The sequence below is a fragment of the Tachypleus tridentatus genome, chromosome 7 (genome assembly GCF_004210375.1).
Source record: "Tachypleus tridentatus isolate NWPU-2018 chromosome 7, ASM421037v1, whole genome shotgun sequence".
In the NCBI taxonomy this organism is placed as follows: domain Eukaryota; kingdom Metazoa; phylum Arthropoda; class Merostomata; order Xiphosura; family Limulidae; genus Tachypleus; species Tachypleus tridentatus.
Window position 1 is genome coordinate 183926532 of NC_134831.1, and position 23406 is coordinate 183949937.

General features: G+C 31.0%; 2 protein-coding genes across 11 annotated transcripts in view; one reads left to right on the forward strand and one right to left on the reverse strand.

The window, feature by feature from the left end:
• Positions 1-15154, reverse strand: LOC143257458 (uroporphyrinogen-III synthase-like). 8 transcript variants are annotated; one of them, XM_076516149.1, is made up of 7 exons: positions 15055-15154; positions 12610-12688; positions 10945-11113; positions 10665-10745; positions 6715-6789; positions 4601-4690; positions 1-1668 (listed from the first exon to the last, which is right to left on the reverse strand). In XM_076516149.1, exons 2-7 carry the CDS (start codon positions 12679-12681, stop codon positions 1580-1582), a joined length of 576 nt encoding a protein of 191 aa, XP_076372264.1. In that variant the 5' UTR covers positions 12682-12688; positions 15055-15154; the 3' UTR covers positions 1-1579. The 8 variants fall into 8 exon arrangements, with proteins under 8 accessions (XP_076372264.1, XP_076372266.1, XP_076372265.1 ...); XM_076516151.1 differs by having other exon boundaries at positions 12610-12691; XM_076516150.1 differs by lacking the exon at positions 15055-15154 and adding an exon at positions 12839-13022.
• Positions 13631-23406, forward strand: part of LOC143257456 (CDK2-associated and cullin domain-containing protein 1-like) — a 19398-nt gene continuing 9622 nt past the window's right edge. The window contains exons 1-4 of one of the 3 annotated variants that reach the window (XM_076516147.1): positions 13631-13820; positions 18658-18781; positions 21214-21316; positions 22002-22097. In XM_076516147.1, coding sequence (XP_076372262.1) covers positions 18666-18781; positions 21214-21316; positions 22002-22097 — 315 coding nt within the window. In that variant the 5' untranslated portion in view covers positions 13631-13820; positions 18658-18665. Of the gene's footprint in view, positions 13821-15327; positions 15398-18657; positions 18782-21213; positions 21317-22001; positions 22098-23406 lie in introns of those variants that run through there. The other 2 variants (XM_076516145.1, XM_076516146.1) reach the window with 2 other exon arrangements.

Here is a 23406-nt window from a genome sequence, read left to right on the forward strand (position 1 = left end):
AAACATCACAAACCTGAGACAAAATCTACAAACGACCAAATTAGGCCTAGGTGACTCCTTAAGCTAGAAATGGGAAGAAATATCAAACTTTACAGGCATAAAAGGACGATCAAAGTCCTCATCATTCTATACAGGTTCAACTGGCTCAGGAGGAACTTGGGCAATGTCTGGGGACAAGGGTTCACCCATGTAATGTTTGATATCTTAACTTATAAAAGCTGATAGATCCACTATTTGATTGTCCACACCTGAGGTCTGAAAACAAAATATTGGTTGTTGGTGTGAATTTTGGAATTAATTGTACAAAAATAGGTTCACAAAATTCAAGTGCAGAAATGCAGTGAAAAGAATGAACTGATAAATTCTTATACATGAATTAAGTTCAATGAAGGCAAATAAAGTGAAGAGTAACCAGCTTGTGTGAAAAAAAAACTTTTGTCAAAATGGTAGCACTAGACACACAAGACAGTACATTTTAACTCAAATTCTGCCAAACCAGAAGTGATAGTTTGGTAGAGGGTGTCATGTGAATACAGCATGTTACTATTGGTTAAGAGGTAATGCACAATGATTTGCATGAAAAACATGTTAGCGTATAGGCTTGTGGCATATGTAAAGTAAAAGTGTGCATATAAAGAACAGCATTGAATGAGAATGTCTGATCTTGTGTGAAGGGATGAGTACTGCTTTGGAATTATTGATGCATGGATTTTAGCATTTTTTAAACTTCATTGTATCATTATTTAAAAACAATCATAGTTATTATTAACTAAGGTAATTAAGTTCTCAAATGATTTCTATTTGTCCTAAAAAAGAATCCCAAGTAGAAAAGGGTTAACTGTGACTTATTCAATAGTGAATTTCATTCACTAATCCTTATTTGATATTATTTACCCTTAGAATAATCCTTAGTAAAAAAAAAGGTTAAACAATTTTTCTTTATAAAAATACTTAAATAATTGTTGGAATTATTAATTATAACTTAAATATTTTGTTTCTTTGGTTTGTATATTTTGGGTAAATATACTCAAGAAATATCTGTGCTGGCCATCCTTAATTTAGAAGTTAAAAACTGGAGGAAAGGCAACTAATCAACACAACCCACTGCTAACTGTTATGCTACTCTTTACCAATGAATAGTGGGATTGACTGTCATATTATATAACATCCCCATGGCTGAGAGGGTGAATATGTTTAGTAACAGGATTTGAACTTGTGACCTGTAGATAGTTAGATAAGTCTTAAAGATAATTTTGTATTTTTAGCCTGGCAACAGTTTGTTTAATTATCTACATCTCCTAAGATGACTGAACTTTGTGCAATATTATAATAATTATAGTCTAAAATACTGCTGAGAGCATAGGTTCCCAAATGTCGATTCAAAACAATCTAATCGTTATATATTCTGATGCATTATGTTTTGTTATCCACTTTGATATAATGAATTAACATGATTAGCATATCTGGCATTTTGAATTACCTTAGTTCTGACTTACAATGTCAAGAAGTTCTTCACTGACCTAAACAACACAGGAAAATATTTTCACTGCAAAAATAAAAAATATACCACAAAATTCTGTCACCTTTTCAAAATATAATTTCTCAATGTTCTTTGAAGGTCCGGATGACAAATGGTATGGTAACATACAATCTCTTCAACTTGGATACCTATATATAAAATTATGAGGAAGTTTCTTTTACAAACAAAAACCAAATAAAGAACTGTGGAGCTTTAGGGTGGTTTAATAATAATTTTTTTTAAATTTTCAGCTTTTTAATTGTATAACACTAAGTAGAAAGTTTAATGGAATTATCCAGTTTCAAATTATTTTATTAAAATAAAATCAAAAGTTTAATATAAAAATATTTTATGAACAACATTTTTGGTTAAGCCTAATTTTTAGTTAATGAGCTCAGCATCAATACTTTAAGATCCGGTTTCATATTTCAACACTAGGAAACTGAGTAGCAAATGCCATCTCAAAAATACATATGTTTGTTTTTGAATTTCATGCAAAGCTAAACAAGAGCTATCTGCGCTAATTTCCCTTAATTTAGCAGTGTAAGACTACAGGGAAGACAGCTAGTCATAATCACCCACTGCCAACTCTTGGGCTACTCTTTTACCAACGAATAGTGGTATTGACTGTCACATTATAATGCCCCCACAGCTGAAAGAGCAAGCATGTTTGGTGCGATGGGGATTCGAACCCATGACCTTCAGATTATGAGTTGAATGCTTTAACCCACCTGGCATGCCAGGCCCCCATATAATATATATAAAAAAATTATATTACATTTACCTTAACATCAAATAAGGATACAAATCTTAACCAGCTTCTCAAAACCTTCAACAATATTTTGTCTTTAATACAACATATTGTACAAATCAACAAGTTTGAGGTCTATATGTAGAACAGTTCAAAACACAGAATAGGTACATTGAAAAAGTTCTGTGTCTTGTGCTTTAATCAAGATAATTTATTTTAATGCAGCTTCTCCCAAGGTCATTTTACTTTGATCCAACTTCATTTTTCTTATACCAAACAGTAAGTGTTTGCCAGATTTAGAGTTATTGGGTTTAAATACGTTTTTATTAGTTTCAAAACATAAGCAACATGGGCTTCTCTAAAAGTCTATTTGCTTCCAGGACCATGTCACTCACACTGCTTTTGTTCTAACGAGAGAGATATTTTATTTTTGTGATACATAACCCAGATGAAAAGAAAAAAACAAAACATTATTTTAAACAAGGATTTACAATATATTTTGTAATACACACACAAGTTCAAATTGAAATTTATCAGTAATTTGTGATGGTTTGTAAGTACAGTCCACAAGAACTTGTACAAAAATATTTTTGGCATTTAAACAGCAAAAAAATCCTTTATATGTAGGTTTATGGTACATAATACATTGGCTTAAAATTAACTAACTGAATAATGGTTTTAAAAAAACCCAAAACCTAAGTAATGCAGAAAATTAGGTTATTATTAATAAACAGTTCAAGCAACAGGCCTAGATATTGCTCCAAGTTGAGCATGCTTATGAAGGAAGTCAATGGCTGCATTAAGTAATTTTATTCATTTTAGGGTCAATATTTAATACATCATTAACATAATGTTTAGATAAGTTTGTTCACCTGTATTTAATTTTCATAAGTACTTTTGCAAACGACTTTCACTTGTGTTGTTACTCTGTATCTAAGATAGTTGTCAGTTGTGTCATTTGAAATATGCTTAATCTTAGTATAATAGTCTTATGTTAAGAACTACTACAAGTATAATCACTACGACTGAGAATATCTACATATTTATCTCTACATAATCTGACAAGAGTTACTAAATATCAGGAAACATAATCAATTATCACAGATAAGCCATACTTTATGCTAAGCTAACCTTTCATGGAAAAAATGCATAGCTTTATTGTCACTCGCAGAATTTTTTACCCCTCCTAAAATAATTTATATTTCCATTCTTGAGCATGCTATAGACTTGAGGTTAAGTCTAATAAAGAATAATTGCTTACTACAGACTTGAGGTTAAGTCTAATGAATGGTGATTGCTAGCTATATTCTGGAGGTTAAGCCTGATGAAGAGTGGTTGCTTGTTACAGACTTGAGGTTAAGCCTGATAAAAGGTGACTGCTTGCTTTAGACTTGATTAAGGGTAGCTGCATAACACAAAGTATAACAAGTCTGATGCTGGTTTTAATTTTTTTTGTATTTAAATATTTTACAATGTTTGTAGAGTAAAACTTCCACTTGACAAATTTACATGACAATGTTTAGAGCTAAGACAAGATTTCTATAACAACAAATACATGTATAAAATTCATAATAATGAAATTGTCTGCCAAATTTTCTGCTGTTTTAATTAAATTAGTTAATTTAAATAATTTTAATAAAATAAGTTTCTAACTTCATAATTTCAAAGATCATATACATTACTTATTTCAGTTTATCAATATTCCTAAGCTTGTAGTTCGAACTACGTGAGTGAAGGCAGACAACTGTCAGATTTGGCTTCTTTTGACTACTAGCAAGAGGCAAGTTAGATGTGTAAATCTGCTCAAATTTTTAAAAAATAAAACCGTGTACAGATAATTATTTCACATAAGTGAAAGATAATGTAAGAAAGTCTTGATTTGGAGATATAAAAGTTTTACACTCTAGGTACTATTAGCACATACACCTTTTAAGCCTAAATTTTTACAGATGGGCACACTAACTTCAGGCAACTTAGTTTTCCACAGCCCACTATCCTGGGGAAACTGCACGAGAACTGAAAACTCAGTGTTGTGTAATTTTTACTTATGCAGAGAAATATATTCTTAAAGGAAAAAACAAACAAACAACAAAACATTTTGCTAGATATTATAACATAAGCTTTAGAGACTTGTTTTCTGATGCTAGGTAAATCTAGTAAAACACAGCATTTTCTTAAAAGCTTTCAAATATAATTCATTGTTTATTAGTAAATAAACTTATTTTTAGCTTGACAAGCTCTTTCTATAGTTTATCAAAGCACTGTGTATTGTTTAGAGAATTAATGAAACCTCTCCTGACATTTATTTTACAACAGAAAACTTGGAATACCTTTTGACTCAAGTCCAGAAGAAATGGAGTCTTTCCTGAGGTTACCACATGGAAACAGCAAAGTTTTGGATTCCTTACATGGTATAAGCTCTATTAAAACCAATTATTAAAATAATTAATGAAACAGATAACAGCAAACTATCTTAATAAACAACATTGCCTTAAAATATCATATAAATTGTACATGATTTGAAAAAAAACAAAAAACCTGAATAAGGACCATTTACACATGAAAGTGGCTCAGATGACCACTGTGATGTTAGAAATGCATAACATCAAAACTTAAAAACAAAAAGTCACAGATGACTTTGCAAAAAATGTACTTAAACCTTAATAAATCAGTAACTGGGACAAATATGCATATACACTTTTACATATCAGATGTGTTTACATATAACTAAGTTAACTGCAGAAGTGGGTGGTTAACCTTTAAAAGGTATTTCAATCATGTTTAACATTTACAGGAAGAAGTTAATCAGTTAAGCAATATTCCTTCTAAAGGGTTTTCTGAAAAGTCTGGTTGTATAGACCCTTCAAATAATATTACTGAGTGTATCGCACTTGCTGTCCTCATAATTCAAGACAGGTTTGGATTGACAGCAGAATTAACATGACCTTCTCTTACATTGACAGCACCATAATCAGTCACATATCTAAAACTATGAAAAACTGAAAATCACCAATGGTTGCAGATTTTCTGGTCATCCTCTATTGGGTAGGTTTGTCCCTTGACCACAAAAAAAAAGGAAAAATGAAAAGAATAGCAGCTAAACACATTATTTAAATAAAGATACAATAATTTAAGTGCTTGTTTTCTTAAGTATGAATAACAGCTTTAGAATAATATAGTTCAAACATTTTGTTTGTTTCTCTTGAATTTTGTACAAAGTTACACCAGGACTATCTGCACTAGCCATCCATAATTTAGTAGTGTAAGACTTGAAGGAAGATGGCAAGTCATCACTGCCTACTGCCAACTCTTGGGCTACTCTTTCATCAAAGAATAATAAGATTAGCCATCATATATTAATGCCCCCATGGTTGAAAGGACGAGCATGTGTGGTGTGACGGGGATTCGAATCCATGACCCTCAGGTTGTGAGTCAAACACCCTAATCACCTGGCCATGCCAGGCCTCAAAATTTTTTAATATGGTTAAGGAAATAGATGTTCTGGCTGAGTTTGTAAGTCAGAGTTTACACTAATAAAAAATATTCTTACATTGCACCTGGAAAATATTAACATACAAAAACAACAAAAAATATACATTTTTCCCTCCATTTTCCAATTTTTTAAAACACATTGCTTTATGATAAGTAGTGAGAATTTAGTATGAAATCATTGATGATTGGTTAGTCACAACCCATTAATGTTTGATTAATAGTAACAAATTTAGCTACTTATTATGAAGGGCTATGTTTTATTTTAATAAATACTATCAAAACGTTTTTTCAAATCTAAATCCAAATAATTTAGGTTCCTCTCATTTTGATTTTATATTGACATGGTCACTCATTATCCAATCATATATCAGAAAGGAATTTTCACTGGCAGGATAGGGGATATTCTTCAGTATATCATTTTATTCATTATAACAGATTAATAATTTCCAATCACAACATAAATCAATTTTTTTTTTCTTACCTAAACAAGCAACCTGAGACCACACACACACACACTGCTAATGATTATGCCCTGGACCCTTTTCAAAGGTTCTTATGACAATTTATTAGTATTGTTTAGAGTATCTAATGATTATTGGTAAACCTTGATGGGTTTAACTAGCTAACTGTCATCCATTTATAGTCTTATAGTGTACAACTGGTTCAAAAAAACTAACACAGTTTTGATAAAATGATATTTTGCATGTTGAAATGCTAGGTCATATGTTAAAATCAAAAGGAATAAGTTTCAAATGTAATGAATCTCCAACTTTGTTACCTTGTATTACCATTTGATGAAATTCATTGTTACTTGTCAATCTTTTAGGCAAAACAAACTAGCTCTAACTTTCAAGCTATAATTCATTAAAAATACCAAGAGTTTACTTTAAATACAAAAGGCATTTCCATTGAGATAACTGTTTTAGGCTGCAGAATAAGATAGGATACATACGTCTAAGAATCACAGGAACAAGATCATCAGCATTTCCCGATTCTTTCCCAATTGTATCCAAGCCAAGACTGGTTTCTAAAATAGTTACAATTATATTATTTTTTATTATATAAATAGCAGTTGTATCGAAATATCATCAGGTTTTTAAGTCAAATTTTAAAATCCTGGACTTTATCACAAATTGGTTGTTTTTGAAAACTTTACTAGATTGCAAATGTTTGTTCAAAAGAATGATGGTGTTTTGGCTTCTATTCCAAGTCCTCCTTCCTACTATTCAAATTTACTATGTCTGAAGTTCCAGTGACACATTTACCACAAGTTGTTTTGAGGAACTTGCTGAGCCAATGTTGAGGAAATTTTTGGATGAGGAACACAGATGGACCTCCAGAAATCGAATATAATTAAACAACCAAGTGGATGAATTGAATCAAGTTTGGCAGCCATTTAAATTTTTATTATATTTGAAACCAACATCAAATGAAAGTGGTGTTTAGTGCTACATGTGACACAAGGGTCAGTCATGCACTATGATCTTTTCAATTTGTCTCTCTTCCTGCTGCCTTTCTGCCTACTTCTTGAACATTAATTATCCATAATGTCAAATGTGGACCAAATGTCAAATGATGTACATGCATGCTGTCCTGTCATCTTCATGAAGGCAATAAAATAAATGATTTTAGCATGCTAGAAAGAAAGATATAACTAAAGTTTGATAAATACTTTATATTATAAAACATACATATTTACATAAACACTTAGATTTTTATTCAATTACAATGTATCAGATAAGTCCATAGACTGAAAATTAATTTTTCTAGTAAAGGGTTTTTACACACATGCAAGCAGTGAACTTATGATCAACAGATCCAATGGTCAAATCACAAAGTGGTTTTACTGCATCGAGAAGAATCAAAGATTTTGGCTTGAGGAGGTGAACATTTCTATGGAAGCTTTAAAATAAAGGCTTAACAGTAAAATCTGACATGACAATTTTTGAGTCACACACACACACACACAAAGAACTGTTTATAAAACTTAATAAAATCTTATTTAATTGTATCATTTACTCACAGATGATATTAAAGAATTTTGCATTAAACAAGTTTTGATAAACTAATCTCCGTCTTTGACAAAAAAGTCCAATAATTTTACTAATTTCAATAACAAAGGTACAAATAATGATCAAATATTAACATTCTGTACATTGCAAGTATTTAAAATGTAAGTTCTATGGACATTTTTAGGTTTTGACAACAAGTAATTCCCTAGGTGGGATCAATGCATTATTTCAACCTTGCTTGAATACACCAATGATGTAGTTATACTTTGTCAGAGGCAATTTTGGATGTATGTAATATATGTAATTAAAAGTTCAAGTACATGTGTAAGTACTTTAAGTTTAAATTATAATACAGTTTTGGGTAAAATTGGATATAATCAGAGTTATTCAAATCATATTAAAAAGGTTTTAATATTAATAAACAGAATGCTATTTTGTTCTGTAAGAAAACTGTGAAAGGCAACAAATAGAAAAATTACTACATGAAAAATTGGGTTGTTTCAAAGTAGTTTGGTTTGAAAACATCTATAAAGTTAAAATTACTTTAAGTTTCTGCTGTTTGCTTTTAAATAACTGAATAGATTAATTTGTACTGAGAAAAGATACAGACCTTTCTTGTTGTTTCAACTGATAAACATTTTATAGCCAATAACTATGTACAATTATATAAAATAATGGAATCAAAATATTAACTTTAATGTTTGTTGTTCACTCTTCACAGACATGACTCTTATTCTCAGAAGTTGCCTAAAGAAAACTCACAACTTAGAATGAATCATTTTTAACATTTGTGTTTTATGTTCACCAAAAAACTGAACATTTGTTACTAGTGCTCTCAGGTGGTCATAGAGCTTGGACTTTGCCTTTTCTCTTGTTTCAATTAATAACACTGCAAGAGGCAAGGTTAGTAAACTGTAACCAGTTAATTAAAGTTATTTCAGAATTACTTCACTCAGTGGTTATGTTGATCTTTTATGCTTAAGATATTGTATTTGATTTACATATTTAATAATAAGGCTACTGAGACAGAGAACCTTGGTGTAGTAACAGAGAGATAATACAGACCATCAAGGTAATACTCTCTAACAAATATAGTTTTAGGATGTATCTAGTAACAATATTAGTTGAAAGAGATTATCTCATTATATGTTAAAACAGTAAGTAGGTCTTACTTTGAATAATGCATACAATTGCAATCTTTGGTAGATTTCTTTTAACATAATACAGGCTGCTTCTCATACAAAACCAAATATGAAGTCAAGACAGAATCTGATTGGTTACCTATCTATATTGAAGTTTTTTGAAAATAGCAATAAACTGAAAGAATGGTTATTCTGAATTTCAATAAAAACATTAATTTGAATTATATGCAAATTAAAAGTAGTTTAATTAACATTAGTAAAATAAAAGTTTCAAGGATTAATTAGGAGCAGAATCTGTTTTTAGTACAAATCTTTTATTTCAAAAAGATTAAGACATTAGTTCTTAAGTGAATGACACAGTAACCTTTTTTATTGTTCTAATTATACATAGCATGCGCTTTCAAGCAATTTCAGGTAATGCCCTACAAAAATCACACTTCAAATATAGAACACAAGCATTACAATTATAAGTAATTATAAGTTTGAATTGTCGAAATGTCCTTTTGACAATACTGGTGTGAGAAATGAATCTCTTAAACTGTTTAATGGTGTGTGTGCGTGTGTGTGTGTTGTGCATGATTGTTTGCAAGCACAGTTGTATTCCATATGGAGTCGCAATGTGTATATTATAAAGAATCAGGATGTGGGTCATTTGGAACTTGAGCTTTATTGTCTTAAATGGTCGAGCACTTGCCTTGGAACACCAGTGAGCATGCGTCTAAGGTTCATGCAGTGTTCTCAGCATCCTGATACATTATATATTTGACAAAAATGGCTACAACTTGAAGTGAACCTCAGTATCCATGTATGATTTGAAGTCATACTGAGCACTGGCACAAACTCAGTTTTCATATCAAAGTACAAACAGTAGATGCAGTTTTATAATATTTATTGTGAATTAAATTATAAAAAAGCTCTGAAAATCTCATATTTATTTTTGTACTCATCCTGCATATATGCCAAGTTACAGCAGTATTTGTAATTCTCACAGCATGGAATACTTTGACTCATCCTGCATATATGCCAAGTTACAGCAGTATTTGTAATTCTGACAGCATGGAATACTTTGTGGTAATACAATTTTTTCTCAACAGTAAGTCAGGACTCTTTCTAATAATTAAATACAACTCAAAGCTTTGTAATTATAATCAACAATAAAACCACAGAAGACAGCTTTTGAAATATACCACCTCTGCATCATTTGGAACAGTGGTGGATTTCAGGTTGTGTGGGCCCTACATCCCATGTAGTTTTACACAGAATAAAATTATCAATGGGCCCTGGGGTTGAGTTCCCTCTATCTCCTACCTAAATATGCCACTGGTTTAAAAGCTTCACAGTACCAACCTTTTTTTTGCAGAAGTATTACTGATGTCCCTGGTTTCTTCTTTCCCTGGCAGTAGAAGTACTAAAACAAATTGCAGGAGCCTCAGTTTAAACAGAACATGAGCAGCATCTGTTGTTTTGGCTTAAAATATTGTATATCTGATTTAAAATGTTATCATTTTTATAGATTGTGAAATTTACACAAACATCATTGGAATGTTCAAGATAATTTCCCTAAACCTATGGAAAGAAAACTTATATTTTATGAAACAAGGCAGGGACCACATTCAATTTGTCACTAGCTCTTACACACCACAGAGAAATCAATGATTGTTAATAGGAGCAACAACAATGAATGATGTGGAATTACAATTAATTAAATATTCTGATTAATTACTTTCCTCCATGATCACATACCTTACCTGCTGTTAAGGCAGTTGCCTCACCGACGACAAATGTCAACTTAGATCTCAACTTACTTAACAGCTCCTCTCTCTCTTCTATTGAGAAATAAAAAATTATTGTGACTTGTTTTCAGAATACTGAATGTCATGAACAGTGAAATGTCAACTTTATTTTGACATTATACATTTCACTTCAGTTTATATTCTTAAAAGTACTAATAGGTTACTTATTTTTTAAAACACATGTATATAAGAAGTATGCAACAGAATTACAATCTTGTTGTTAAATAACACTTACCACCCATAAGCGAGGACATGGCACAGGTAACAGCCTCTACTGCTCTCTGGCTTGTGAAAACAATACCAGAATACTCTCTTTTCAAACAGGCTCTTAGTTCTTCTAAGTTGGCAAATTGAAACAGGAGCACAGGAATGATAACAGGATGAATACCGAGTGTCTTCAGACACTATGAGAGAGAAACACACGTTTTGAAAGCATGTTAGATATACATAATGGATAATGTGTAACAATAGGTGAGTCACACTATTCTATCCATTTAATTTCGGTTTAACTCAATTAAAAAAACTTGCCTTTATTCCTAAATCATATTTTTTATTATATCCAGGTAAGATCTTAAAATTTTCTCCATTTGTGGGTTCCTTACATCTATATAGTGCATGTCTCTTAATACTTCAACATGACATGGACCTTAAATTTTCATGCTTGTGTACATACATTTCAATACCCTAATGATAGAGCCTATATAACCTAAATGTAATTTAGGATAGCTGTACTGATACGTTACAGTTGATGCTTAATAATCAGATATTCAATCTTTATATTTAAATAAAATTATTATTCTAAACCCTGGTTTAAATACAGATTTCAATTTTACAATCTAGCTATAACTTTTTCTAATTATCTAGAGACTGGGAAAAAATCCAAAGGTAAGTACAGAATTTAAAGTTTATTCATATTATAACAGATTGGTCAGAGGTTTTTTTTTTTTTTTTTTATCAAGTACAAACTTTCACCCTCTAGCTCCAACATCTCTTAATTTGAGATCTAATTACAGTTTTAAATTCAGGAGGTCGACCACTTTTGATGGATGTATCTGATCATGTGCAAGGTCTCATAAGTTAATTTACTCTAATACTGCCTACAAGAATTTCAGCTTGAGGTCCTGATAAGTAATAAAAATCGAATTAGGCATAAGAGAGTCCCACACTTCATATTACTGGAGCACAAAAACACAGCTAAAAAAAAGGGCTCCTTGACTAATTTACTCTAATCTTGTCTAAAAAAGAATTTCAAGTGTCATAGCTATTGAGGATTTTCTCTTCTTTAAAAACATTGAATGAGTGTCAAAAAATAAAATTTTCAAAAGACAGTGTCTGTCATCATTGCTAATAATACCAATCATTGATGTACAAGATTCAAAATTCATTAGCTACACAAACCAAATGTTTGCATAAAAAAATAATTTACCAATACAAGATGTACAGTGTACATATCAGTTGTAATGAAGTACAAACTTCTTTATACACTGCATTATAAAATTATTGAATAATTTTCAGTTTTTGCCTGATATAACACTCAACATCAAGAACAGTCCCCACAAAATTGAATAAAATCCCCCATTTTGTATTTAACAGACATAAAAAAAAACCTCAGCAGTAAATAGGAGGGCTAAACTTTGTTTATATTTCATTATATGATTCCTAAGTTATTAACCTACAAAGTGACGAATGCCAACCTTTCCAAACCACTAAAACTAAGCACAAAATTGAATGCAACTTCAATATATTTTGACCAAGCACTAACTAAAACTATTATAAGTATCAAATTTTCCAAGTAACTGGTCAATCTTTATCAAACAAAACATTAAAACTATGACTTGATAAATAACATATCAATTTCTTTTAAATATATATTTCCAATGAAACTCCAGAAGGCTCTCACTTCTGAATATGGATCCTCTGTGTTCACGTCGTGATCACCTTTAAGCAGTACTATGATACTGCAAGCTGCCATACTTCAACTTCTTGAAAGAAAAGATGGATTATTTGAGTAAATTGTTACAGCAGTGTGAGCATAAGAAATGGCCACAAGGTATATAAACACTTGACCATCACAACGGTAGTGGTTCTTATTTACGTAGGTTAAATTTTGAAATTAAAAACAAACATACATTACAAACTAAAAGTTTCTTCTACACTGTATAAAGTATCTACCCTATTGGGTTGATATATACACATAGATATGTGTGTGTATGTATATATTCGAAATTAACTTCTTATGCGAGTTTCAGTTTACGAAAGATGACGTATAAGAATCCTCCCTCGTAAGAGGATTTGTTTCGTTATAAGCGGGAAAGTTAACATCTGTTTTGTCAACGCACTGACAAAAAACGTGGCATCAAACTTATAAGGAAATACGCAAAAGCGTTTAATAAGATAAATAAACTACATTTTTGTTACAAGCAAATTAAAAAATATCGCTTTTGAAATTTAAAATAACAGACATAAGTAATATAGAAAATAATACATTGTTGGAAAAATATTTGAAAACTAAAAGCATTTGTAATTAGTTTTAATAGTTAAGAGCTAATGGAATTCCAATATCATTAACAAAAAAATATATTCTATTGGGATACCTTCTTAGACAGAAAAAATAATTATGATCTAACAATGCAAGTTTAATTTATTTAATAAAGAAGATTTCCAAATTGTTGTTTTCACTTTCTTACCTGTGCAAAATCCACTCCAATTGGAATAAATTTATGTATACAATATACACACCATGTAATTTATGGCAAATTGCTAAATTCAGACAATTAAAAATATTTAAACAAATAAAAGTTTTCGTCAAATTTGTATGAATGTATTCAATTTATTGAAGATAAATAATTGCAGAAGATTATTTCAACCGCTCGACTAGTTCACGTGCTCTAACGGATATTACCAGGTTTTCTTGCATATAATTTGCAACACAATCGCTACGATAGCGATGCCAAGGGTATTAAGAGTAGTGAGAAAGAGTACTTGAATTTGGACAAACAAAATTAACTTGTATTGCTTCGAAAAATATTTTACAAGTTGTAAAGGCAATATTTATTTGTTGCGCGTGTCGGACATCACACAGGATAAATTTGTTTCTGAAAACTAACCAAGGTAATTAATAATGACCAAGTGTTAACATAGTTCCACTCGAATTTAGCTTAGGTTAAACATTCAAAATGTAATTTGTAAATTGAGACGTTAGCTAAGCCTTGGCTTAAGTTTAGTCTATTTTAGGCTAATTTTATAAGTTAAATGATAAATATCAACGGTTAACTGATAACCATGAGTCACAGTATTAGTATTACTATTTTTTACTTAAGAGTTAGACCTAATAATAATAGTATTAATAAATAACAGCATCACCCTTAGTTACAATGTTAATGCTATTAGATCTAACTCTGATCATGTAAAAAGTAGTAATACTATTACTAATACTAATTATTTTTAATTTTAATGACATTGATAACAAAATGTAAATATATTAATAGGGACCTCTTGGTCTACTGTGGCTATCCCATTGCATTTTATTATGTTCATCCCTGATCAGGTCACAGGTATTCAAGTCCTTTCTTGAACATTCCAAATCCTGAAGTTGCATCTACTTCCAAAGGACTCTGCTGACACTAATTCCAATAATATTCTAGGAATTCATTTTCTTGCTAGTATTTTAACCTCTTGGGTGATTATTTGAATTTTTCAGCTTCTTCATGCTTGAATTCAGGGTCTTAAGCTTAGAACGTACAATATAGGATGTCTCTTTACAAGAAATGCAGTTGATGGAAACTTTACCTTTACGTGAGAATGTAAAACTGTAAGTCTGCAGTTACATGACTCAAGCTCCATTGTACCAAAAAAATGTACACTCCTTGTGTGTTGGGATCATGGTTGCATTATAGGAGCGACAGTCAAATCCTACTATTTAAGTAGAGTAGCCCATGAACTGACAGTGGGTGATGTTGACTAGTATATTTTCCCCTAGTCTTATCATTTCAAAATTAGGTACAGCTAGTGTATGTCACCCTTGAATAGCTTTATGTGAAGTTTAATAAACAACAACATAGGTAATAAATCTGGAAGATTAATTTGATTAATCAGTAGTCATGAATGAATATAATTTCACTGATTATAATCATGTATTAGTGTTAGTTTATTCCAGCTCTCCAGTAATAGAGTTGGGTGATTAATTGTATTTGCTTGTAGCTAGAGTGTCTTTAAAATAAATTATAAACCATATTTACAGTTGAAAAACTGGTGTTTACAATAATTATTGATATTGCAAGTATAAACATTTTAAGAATGTATAAATAGGAATGAATAATATTCATACTACATTTCATACACTTACACCAGTTAGTCCTACTGACAGTTTCCATTGACTTGTACTAATGTTACTGTAGTCTTCATCTCTTCTGTTCATTTTAGTTTTGTTATCTGCGAGATCTATTAGATGAATTTGTTAGAAACTGCAAACCATGTCTTAATCACTTCATCAACGATATACAAAGTTAAAATAACTTGTTCAGGAATTAAGAATTATTATTAATTCTAATACTTTACCAGCAGTTTCACTGTAGCTACAGGCTGAGTTTTTTCAACAAAAAACATTAAATCACCCCTGTTTTCAGGATAACCAGCATCTCTCTGCACCATATTACTTTGAATTTAAGATGTGCACCACTTTTAAAAAGGTATTTTCAGGAAACAAAATTTCAATAATTAGAAAGGAGTAAATATGTTTTAAAAGAATTTATTAATTAATAAAAAATGTTAATGTATTTAAAATGAAATATAATAAATATATATATATAGATATAAAATATACAGAAAAATTAAAATTTTCATTACATCGTTCTTCATGCTTTCTTTATTTAATCAGAATGTTACTTTGATGTTTTTTCTGACTTGTTATATTTTGAAGATGAAGCATCTTCATTACTTGATTCATTGTTTTCCCAAAAAATGCCATCTTGCATTCTATCTTCAAAATTTGACAGCAATTTTTGACTAATTGTTGTCCTTCATATTAATGATAAACCTTCTTTTTTCATAAATTTTTCACACTAGTCATGACAAGCATTGAAAGAAATACCATTATTTCCTGTACATTTTTTGCTTTTAACATTAAGACTTTTTTCCTTACAAGCAATCCTTTATTTTGTAACTCTCTCAAATACATTAAAGTAGTGACATTAATTTCAGGATGTCTTCCTTTTCTTGGGTCTGAAAATGACTTTGTACTTTTCTTGCAAGAAAACAACTTGGTTTTCATACCACATCAATGACATAGATTTGCCTCACTCACTGCACAGTTCCTAATCTGTTTGGTGCACAAAATAACTTTTATTTTAAATTTGGCATTGTACTTAAAACACTTCTCCATGGGATAAAAAAAACAGTAAAAAATGACAACTGAACAACAGGAAAGTTGGACAAAGACTGAGGATGGTGATATCCAACTACACTGCTAGAGGCACTGACATTGGCAAATTTGATGTTTTGTATATGTTTTTATTACTCTTTCTAAACTAAGTTCTTTTTAAAATATAGTCCAATCTGTTTGTTGATGCAGGATTTTTTCAAAAATCTTTGTTTTTTGAGGAAAATGATGTTTTTGAGACTTTTGAAGAGTTAAAAATAACAAATATCTCAAATTTAAGATGCACCCTAATTTTTAGTTTGGAAAATGTGAAAAAAGTGCATCTTAAATTTGAAGTAATACAGCACATCCTTACCAATGTTTTTTTACCTAAAGTGTATTGCTTTACATTTTTTAATCATGAAGCTCATTCTGTATATTCTGGTCAAGTAATTAACTGAGTAGATTTGGCCCAGAGTTTTTTGGGTTTCTTACTTTAAGAAGGACATTGAGTTGTTGGAAAGTGTTCAAAGGAGAGCTACTTGGGTGACTCCCAAGATGGAGGTATTATAATATGAGGACAGGTTAAGGTCCTTTCTCAATGTCAAATCTAATTGAAGTGTTCAAAGTTACAAATGGAATGGATTTTATAAATGCATAATCTTTTCTCTTGGAATATATTGCTTTCAGTCTTGGTTGATGTAATGAGACTAGCAGAGATGCCAATCATTACGATTTTGGTGTATACATTACGACTATGCGCTCATACAGACAAATATTATGACTTGTTGCAACTCCCAACTTATTATACATTCTATAGGCCTATTCAATAAAATGATAAATTGTTCCCCCAAGGCTTGAAATTGGTGAAAGATCATTTCTAGTGAGATACAAATAAATTTTGATAATAAATAAAAGACATAGTCCAGAGGGCTACTTGTGATAATCATGTTTGTGCTTGAAATAACAAAAAATATTTGTATCTCCGACGTCTACCTATAATTTGAGTGCGGTGCTTCTCCTTACTGAGTAAGTGGGGGAACCCATAGTTGCGTCATCAGTGCTTGTCAACCAATCGGTGCTCGCGTAGATGGGTATTTCTCATTTTCTGAGCAGCATAGAAACATCAATGTGATCATTCACAAGATGGGAAAAAAGAGGCCTCGTTCACCATATTGTCTTGTTTCTGGCAAATCTAAAAGGACTAAAACTGTGAAAGGGCTCTGTCTATAACCATTACGCTCAGTCATTTGAAAAAGTTGGCATCTCTGGATTAGGATATTTCAAGCGAGGGGTTTAAGGGTACTCAGAAAGTCAACGATGAATACCAGCAGATGAGCATTTCTATCTTGAACAGGTCTACCACAATGGTTGAAGGGACACCTTGTCATCTGTCAAATGTTATATTGAAGAACTATTCAACTTGTTCACATGAACTAATGCACAACAAAGGTCCTGAAGCAAACTCTAATGTTAGCAGTTTTAAAAATTATGTGGATGAGTGCAAGGCTTGAGTTTGACTGGAAGATTTGGAGAACACTGATATTAGAAATTTTCACATTTCAGGTTATAAGTTATTTAATGATGATGACTTTTAAATAAGGGACTAAAGTAGCTTTCTACAAAACAGAAAACTATAAGCTGTTAGAAAGAAAACAAAAAAAAAATTTAGACAAGAAGCTTGTTTTAAATTGGAACTGTATAGTACGTAATACCTGTAGCAATCAGTCAAGTTAAATGGTTATTCCTGTTTCATATTACTTGGCCTGGATATGTGATATGAAAGATCGCAAACCAGCGTGGAACCAGCAAATGAAACAGATTTCCTAATCAGTTATAATAATCTTTTGTACTTGGAATCCTGCAATATAAATGACCAAAAGGCATATGTCATGGCTGTAAGTATCTGTGAACCTTGTTTCTAAAATGAGGTGTAGCTGTTTCTTCTTAGTATTAACAAAATTGCAACACAATTCAACAATTGTAGTTTGACATTGTTAATCATGAGCAATGGCTTATTCTACCATTTTGTTTTTTTCACAGTTTGAAGCATATAAAAAATGACATTTTTTAGTATTAAAAGAAATTTGGAAAGATAATGTGGTTATCCTTAAGTTGACAGCGAGTACAGTTAGCCATATATTCAGCTATTTTAATTTTTCAGGTGTACATTTTATCACAAATTACATGGCCTGGAATGGCCAAGTGGGTAAGGCACTCTATTCGTAATCTGAGGGTTGTGGGTTTGAATCCCCTTCACACCAAATGTGCTCGCCCTTCCAGCCGTGGTGGCATTATAATGTGACATTTAATCCCACTATTTGTTGGAAAAAGAGTTGCCCAAGAGTTGGCAGTGTGTGGCGATTACTAGTTGTTTTCCTTCTATTCTTATACTGCTAAATTAGGGAAGGATAGTGCAGATAGCCCTCGTAACTTTGCACAAAATTCAAAAACAAATAAATTACATTGTTAGAAAATTTTGCTATTGAACAACAGTGTTGATTGTCACATATTACATCAATTTCTCAGAATGTAGTAAAATATTTTTACCTGTTTTCATGCCTATCTTAATATTTTTCTGTCTACAAACAGGTTATGAAATGATTTCAGCAGAGTACGAGCAGGAATACTGGCCTACGATTCAAAATGCTATTGATCTCCTGCTCACACAGTCCATTGGGCATAAAGGGCTTATGTCATTTGAGAATGTCTATAGGTAAGTATACAGTTGTATAGAAAATCCATTGTTGTTATTAGCAGTGAATGGGGTACACTGCTTAAGATGTGTTTGGTTTTAGTTTTGATACTGTTAGTTGTGATTGTAACTTGTATAAAATTTCTTACATAAAATCTGTTTTTCATTTGTGTATGTTTACCATTCTTGTTAAGTTGGTCTCCTCATTCGTTCATCTTGATTTTGTCAATTATTTGTGGCGGTTTGATTTTTTATTGAGAATTGGAAATATGCTACCAAATAGATGCTGTATAATGTGGACTGTAACACCTTGTTCAAAGACATGCAACTGATATCAGACCTGTTTGTGATGTTTTTCTTTTTGCTTTTTTTATTTAGTGCTGTGAGTTTATTTACTAGCCAAAAATTTTAAGATAGCTCTAAACGTACATCAGCCAGTATTCAGGCTGCATCAGATTTTATTAGTTGTTAATGAGAGCTGTAAAAATATATGATTTGTGTAATGCCTGTACTTAAACAAAAAGTGTTGTATTAAAAAGATAACTTTAAATACACACATTTCACTACCTAACGTTGTATGTATTTGTTGTTTCTGTGAAGGCCATTGTGATGGAGCACAGAGGGGACAGATTTAACTTCTGTATTGCATCAGTAGAATATGCTGAATACTTGTCATATGAGATGTAACAAGTTTTATTGCAGACTAAGTATGAACCACTAAATATGTGCTCACTTTATTAATTTTAATGTTGAAAAAGGAGAACCAATGTAGTTACACACCTTTCCAAGATGTATGTTTAATTATTAATTAACAGTTTAAAAATGTGTACCTTTAATGAATGAAACTTTTTGTAACAGTGTGTTACAGTTGGTCTATGCTTATTTTCTAATCAAACTGTTGCTTTTTCTGTTTTTGTTTATTATGTTTAAGTAATCAGTGATTTCTTATTAAAGAATTTGAGTGTTAACATGCTTGTAAGTGTTAACTGAAACTTTTTTTTTTGCTTAAAACATCTGTAGCTGTTTAATCTGTCATAGTAGGGTGCTCATACAATGTAAGTTTACTTTACACAGCTGTATAACTGTCACTTATGTCAATTACATGCACCAAAATAATCTGCATTTATTTTCATATAACTTATTTTCAAACATCACATGAATGTTTTATTTCAGCTATATGGACTATGTAAAATTAAAAAGTTTTTGAATGAAATATGAACTGGTAATTATGGTTGTCATTGGTAAATTGGTACTGTGAAAGGTTTGAACTAATTTTTGGTAATGCTTTCCTACCTTTCAAATGTCAAAATCTACCCTGCATCACAACCTTCTTTCTTGAAGAGACCCTAAAGAACTGGCTATGTAATTAGTCCAACATCTATAATGTGTATAATAAGTTTTTTTATGTAGATGTAATAGGGGAGAAAATCTATTTTAACAAATTGCAATCAATTATGGCAGAGGATGCATTTTTATGGAAATTTTTAAAAAGGATTTATTAATGAGAAATAAGGAATAGACTTAGTGATTAATTTTGTTGGTTAAGGTAAAATGGGAGTTGGGATACCTTTGGTGAACCAAAAGCCTACCATCACCTCATAATTCCTCATTTACTTAAGGAAACAATATAGAAGTTGTAAATGCAGGTTAACTGTGGGTTATTAATAAAATTCTTATTTTAGAGACAAATAACAGGGGCAGCCCAAGATAATTTTTTTTTTTTGTAGCCATTGATTGGTGTCATGAAAATAATCAACAGAGTTTTATTATTGTAGCTATTTAAGTAATCAAGGTAATGCCTTTATAATTTATTATTTTTGATTTTTAGTGATGTTGAGAAAACCCACTTGTAGAGAAATATATATGCAAAAACGGCTCGTTTGGGTTGAGAAAATATTTTACATTGAAGAGCGAACAACGTTTCGACCTTCTATGTAAAACATTTTTTCAACCCAAACGAGCCGTTTTTGCATATATATTTTGATTTTGATTAAAATTAGTGTTTTTGACTTAATATATTTTATTATTCCAACTGTCCCATCTCATGTAGGAATAATCAATTAGTTAAAAAATAATTGATAATCTAATTCCACTAATCACCCAGCTCTAAGAAGAACTACTAGTAGCTAGAGTGAGGAGTGCATTCTATACTGTAATTACATGAAGTAACCAGAAACACACAATGAAAGTCTTGCTTGTTAGAAATGTGTACAGTCATTGATTATATGAAATATTTTTCTGGCTTTACTAAGAGATCATAATAAACACATGTAGGACATGTTTGAAGTGGAAAGTGTTCCTGGCAATGGAAACAAATTTTTATTAAACATTTTAGAAGTTTCTTGTAAAATAAAGGCTTGCTTTGTGTTTGCACATTTTTCTGATTTTGCATTATGCGACTAGAACAGATACTGGAATGACTTAATGGTTTGATTTCTTGTCTTTCTTTTCAGTTGCGTCAACAAATGTATTTGTAAAAATTATTCAGAAAGGTTGTACCGTGACCTTTTGTTTGAAGTGAAGATACATTGGGAGAAAGTAAATCATGAGCTTGAGGTAGGATAGGCATTTCTGAAATTTATATAGCAGAAGTTAGATCTTAACAGTGGTTTATCAACTGTAAATGCTAAGACTGAATAAATAAATATACATATTTCTTTGCAAGCTTTACACAAAGTTTAAACAGGGAGAAAAATAATGAAATATTACATTCACACAAGGTCAACATTCCCTCATGTAATGTTGCATTTTCCTGTGAATTATCTTTTAATTTAATCCATGTAACATGTTAACTTTCATTGATCATAACTAAAGGAATATAGGTTGACCATGCATTCCCAAGTGGAAAGCTAATTAAAAATATTAAGTTCCTTTGAATGAAATATTTTGAACCCTTTTAAAAGGTGTAATTTTCAAAGAAAGTTCTCACTCTGAAGTTAAGCATAAAAAATTTTTAAATTTACATTAAACTAGTCTTTTGCAAAGAGGTAAATCTTCTAAAATTTCAAAGCTACTGTTACTGAATTTTTATTGGATAAACTTTTCTCTGCCAGGTGGCATATTTAGCATAAGATTTTTAATCATTGAAATAATTTGAATAATATACTGATCATAGCATTGTTTCATATTAATTGTTTTTAGTTTGTATGATGGTGAATTGATTTCTTTTGCACTTCTTGAATCTCTTTAAGAAATGAGTTGAATGGTTATCATTTTGTTTGAACAGTTTGTTTTTTTTTAGGTCAAAGCAGGTCAAGTTTTAGTGAAGATCTTCGATTCAGTACTAAAACAGTTTGAATCCAGTCTTAGAGGACTCATTCCAGTATTTACCTACATGGCAAGTATAACGTTATGTTGTGTGTATGAATAATTCAGGTGTATGCACTGCACATTTTCTATTTTTTCAAGGTTTCAGAATTTCTGCTTGTGAAAAAATTTGTCATGTTTGTTGCTGAGAGTGTATGTTTATGTATGTATGTATTTGCTGTTAATATTAATTTGTTATTGCTGCAATATTATCTTTTTGTTCTGGTTCTGTGTGAAAATTTTCAAATGGAGAGTGACTGGAATTATAGTCAGAATAGAGTTACGTGCCCATGAAGAAGTAAAAACTTTAGAGTAGACCCATATTCTTAGTTTTATGATATGTTACTTCTAGGTATTAATATAGAGCTCCAAATTCGTTGTCTGCCTTACAACTATCAGAATATTCTTTTGGTCATGGCTTGTTAAAAGTTAGTGGATTAAACACTGGATGGGTTTATTGAATCTTAACAAAAGCAGGCTTCTTGATTGTGTTTCTATGTGTTTCTTCAAGTGATTTGGTTTGAATTTTTTGCAAAGTTACAAAAGGGCTATCTGTGCTAGCAGTCCATAATGTATCAACGAAAGACTATAGGAAGGCACCTAGTCATCCCCATCCACTGTCAACTCGTGGGCTACTCTTTTAAGAAGGAATACTAAGATGACCATCACATTATAAGCCCCCATAGCTGAAAGGGTGAGCATGTCTAGTGGGATGGAGATTCAAACCTATGACTCTCAGGTTGTGGGTGAAGCATCCTAACCTCCAGGCCATGCTTGGCAATTCTTCAAGTGAGGCTAAGAACATCTGTGTAGCAGCATTTGATCTAGAATGAAATAATAATTAAGCTATAGCTGCAGTCAGCTGAGTCAAACATAATGGGTTACCTGTCATAGAAAAGTTTTAATGAGGTAAACACAATTAAAACTGAGCTAATCAGTGTACCATTAAATATTTTATGTAGCTAATATAATATTGTATCAATGAACAATCTTTATAGATAATAACTTGTTATATTAAGTTGTGATTCAGTGAAAAATGTTAAAAAAGAAAAACATTAAGTTTTGTTTCTCCATTTCAAGTGATTGACAACTAAAGTATTTGGAATTCATCTCAGAACTGATATATTTCAAGATGTATTTATGATTCTTTCAGTTTTCTTTCCACTTGTAGGTCACCTTTAGTTGCTTGAAAAATGTTTGTGTTTTGAAAATAAAAGCTATTAACTAGTTTAAGAGTAACCTTATAATTGTGTGTTAACTGGTTTTATTAGCAGCATTGTTTGTGTGTTGTGTAAGCTGGTTTAGGGGCAGCATTGTTTGTGTTGTATAAGCTGGTTTAG

Coding starts and splice junctions, on each gene's coding strand:
- LOC143257458 (XM_076516149.1), bottom strand. CDS start 12,681: ATGGCAGCTTGCAGTATCATAGTACTGCTTAAAGGTGATCACGACGTG. Junction 11,114..12,609: donor CAGAGGATCCATATTCAGAA/GTGAGAGCCTTC, acceptor TCTCTCTCATAG/TGTCTGAAGACACTCGGTAT. Junction 6,790..10,664: donor GGCAACTGCCTTAACAGCAG/GTAAGGTATGTG, acceptor TAACTATTTTAG/AAACCAGTCTTGGCTTGGAT.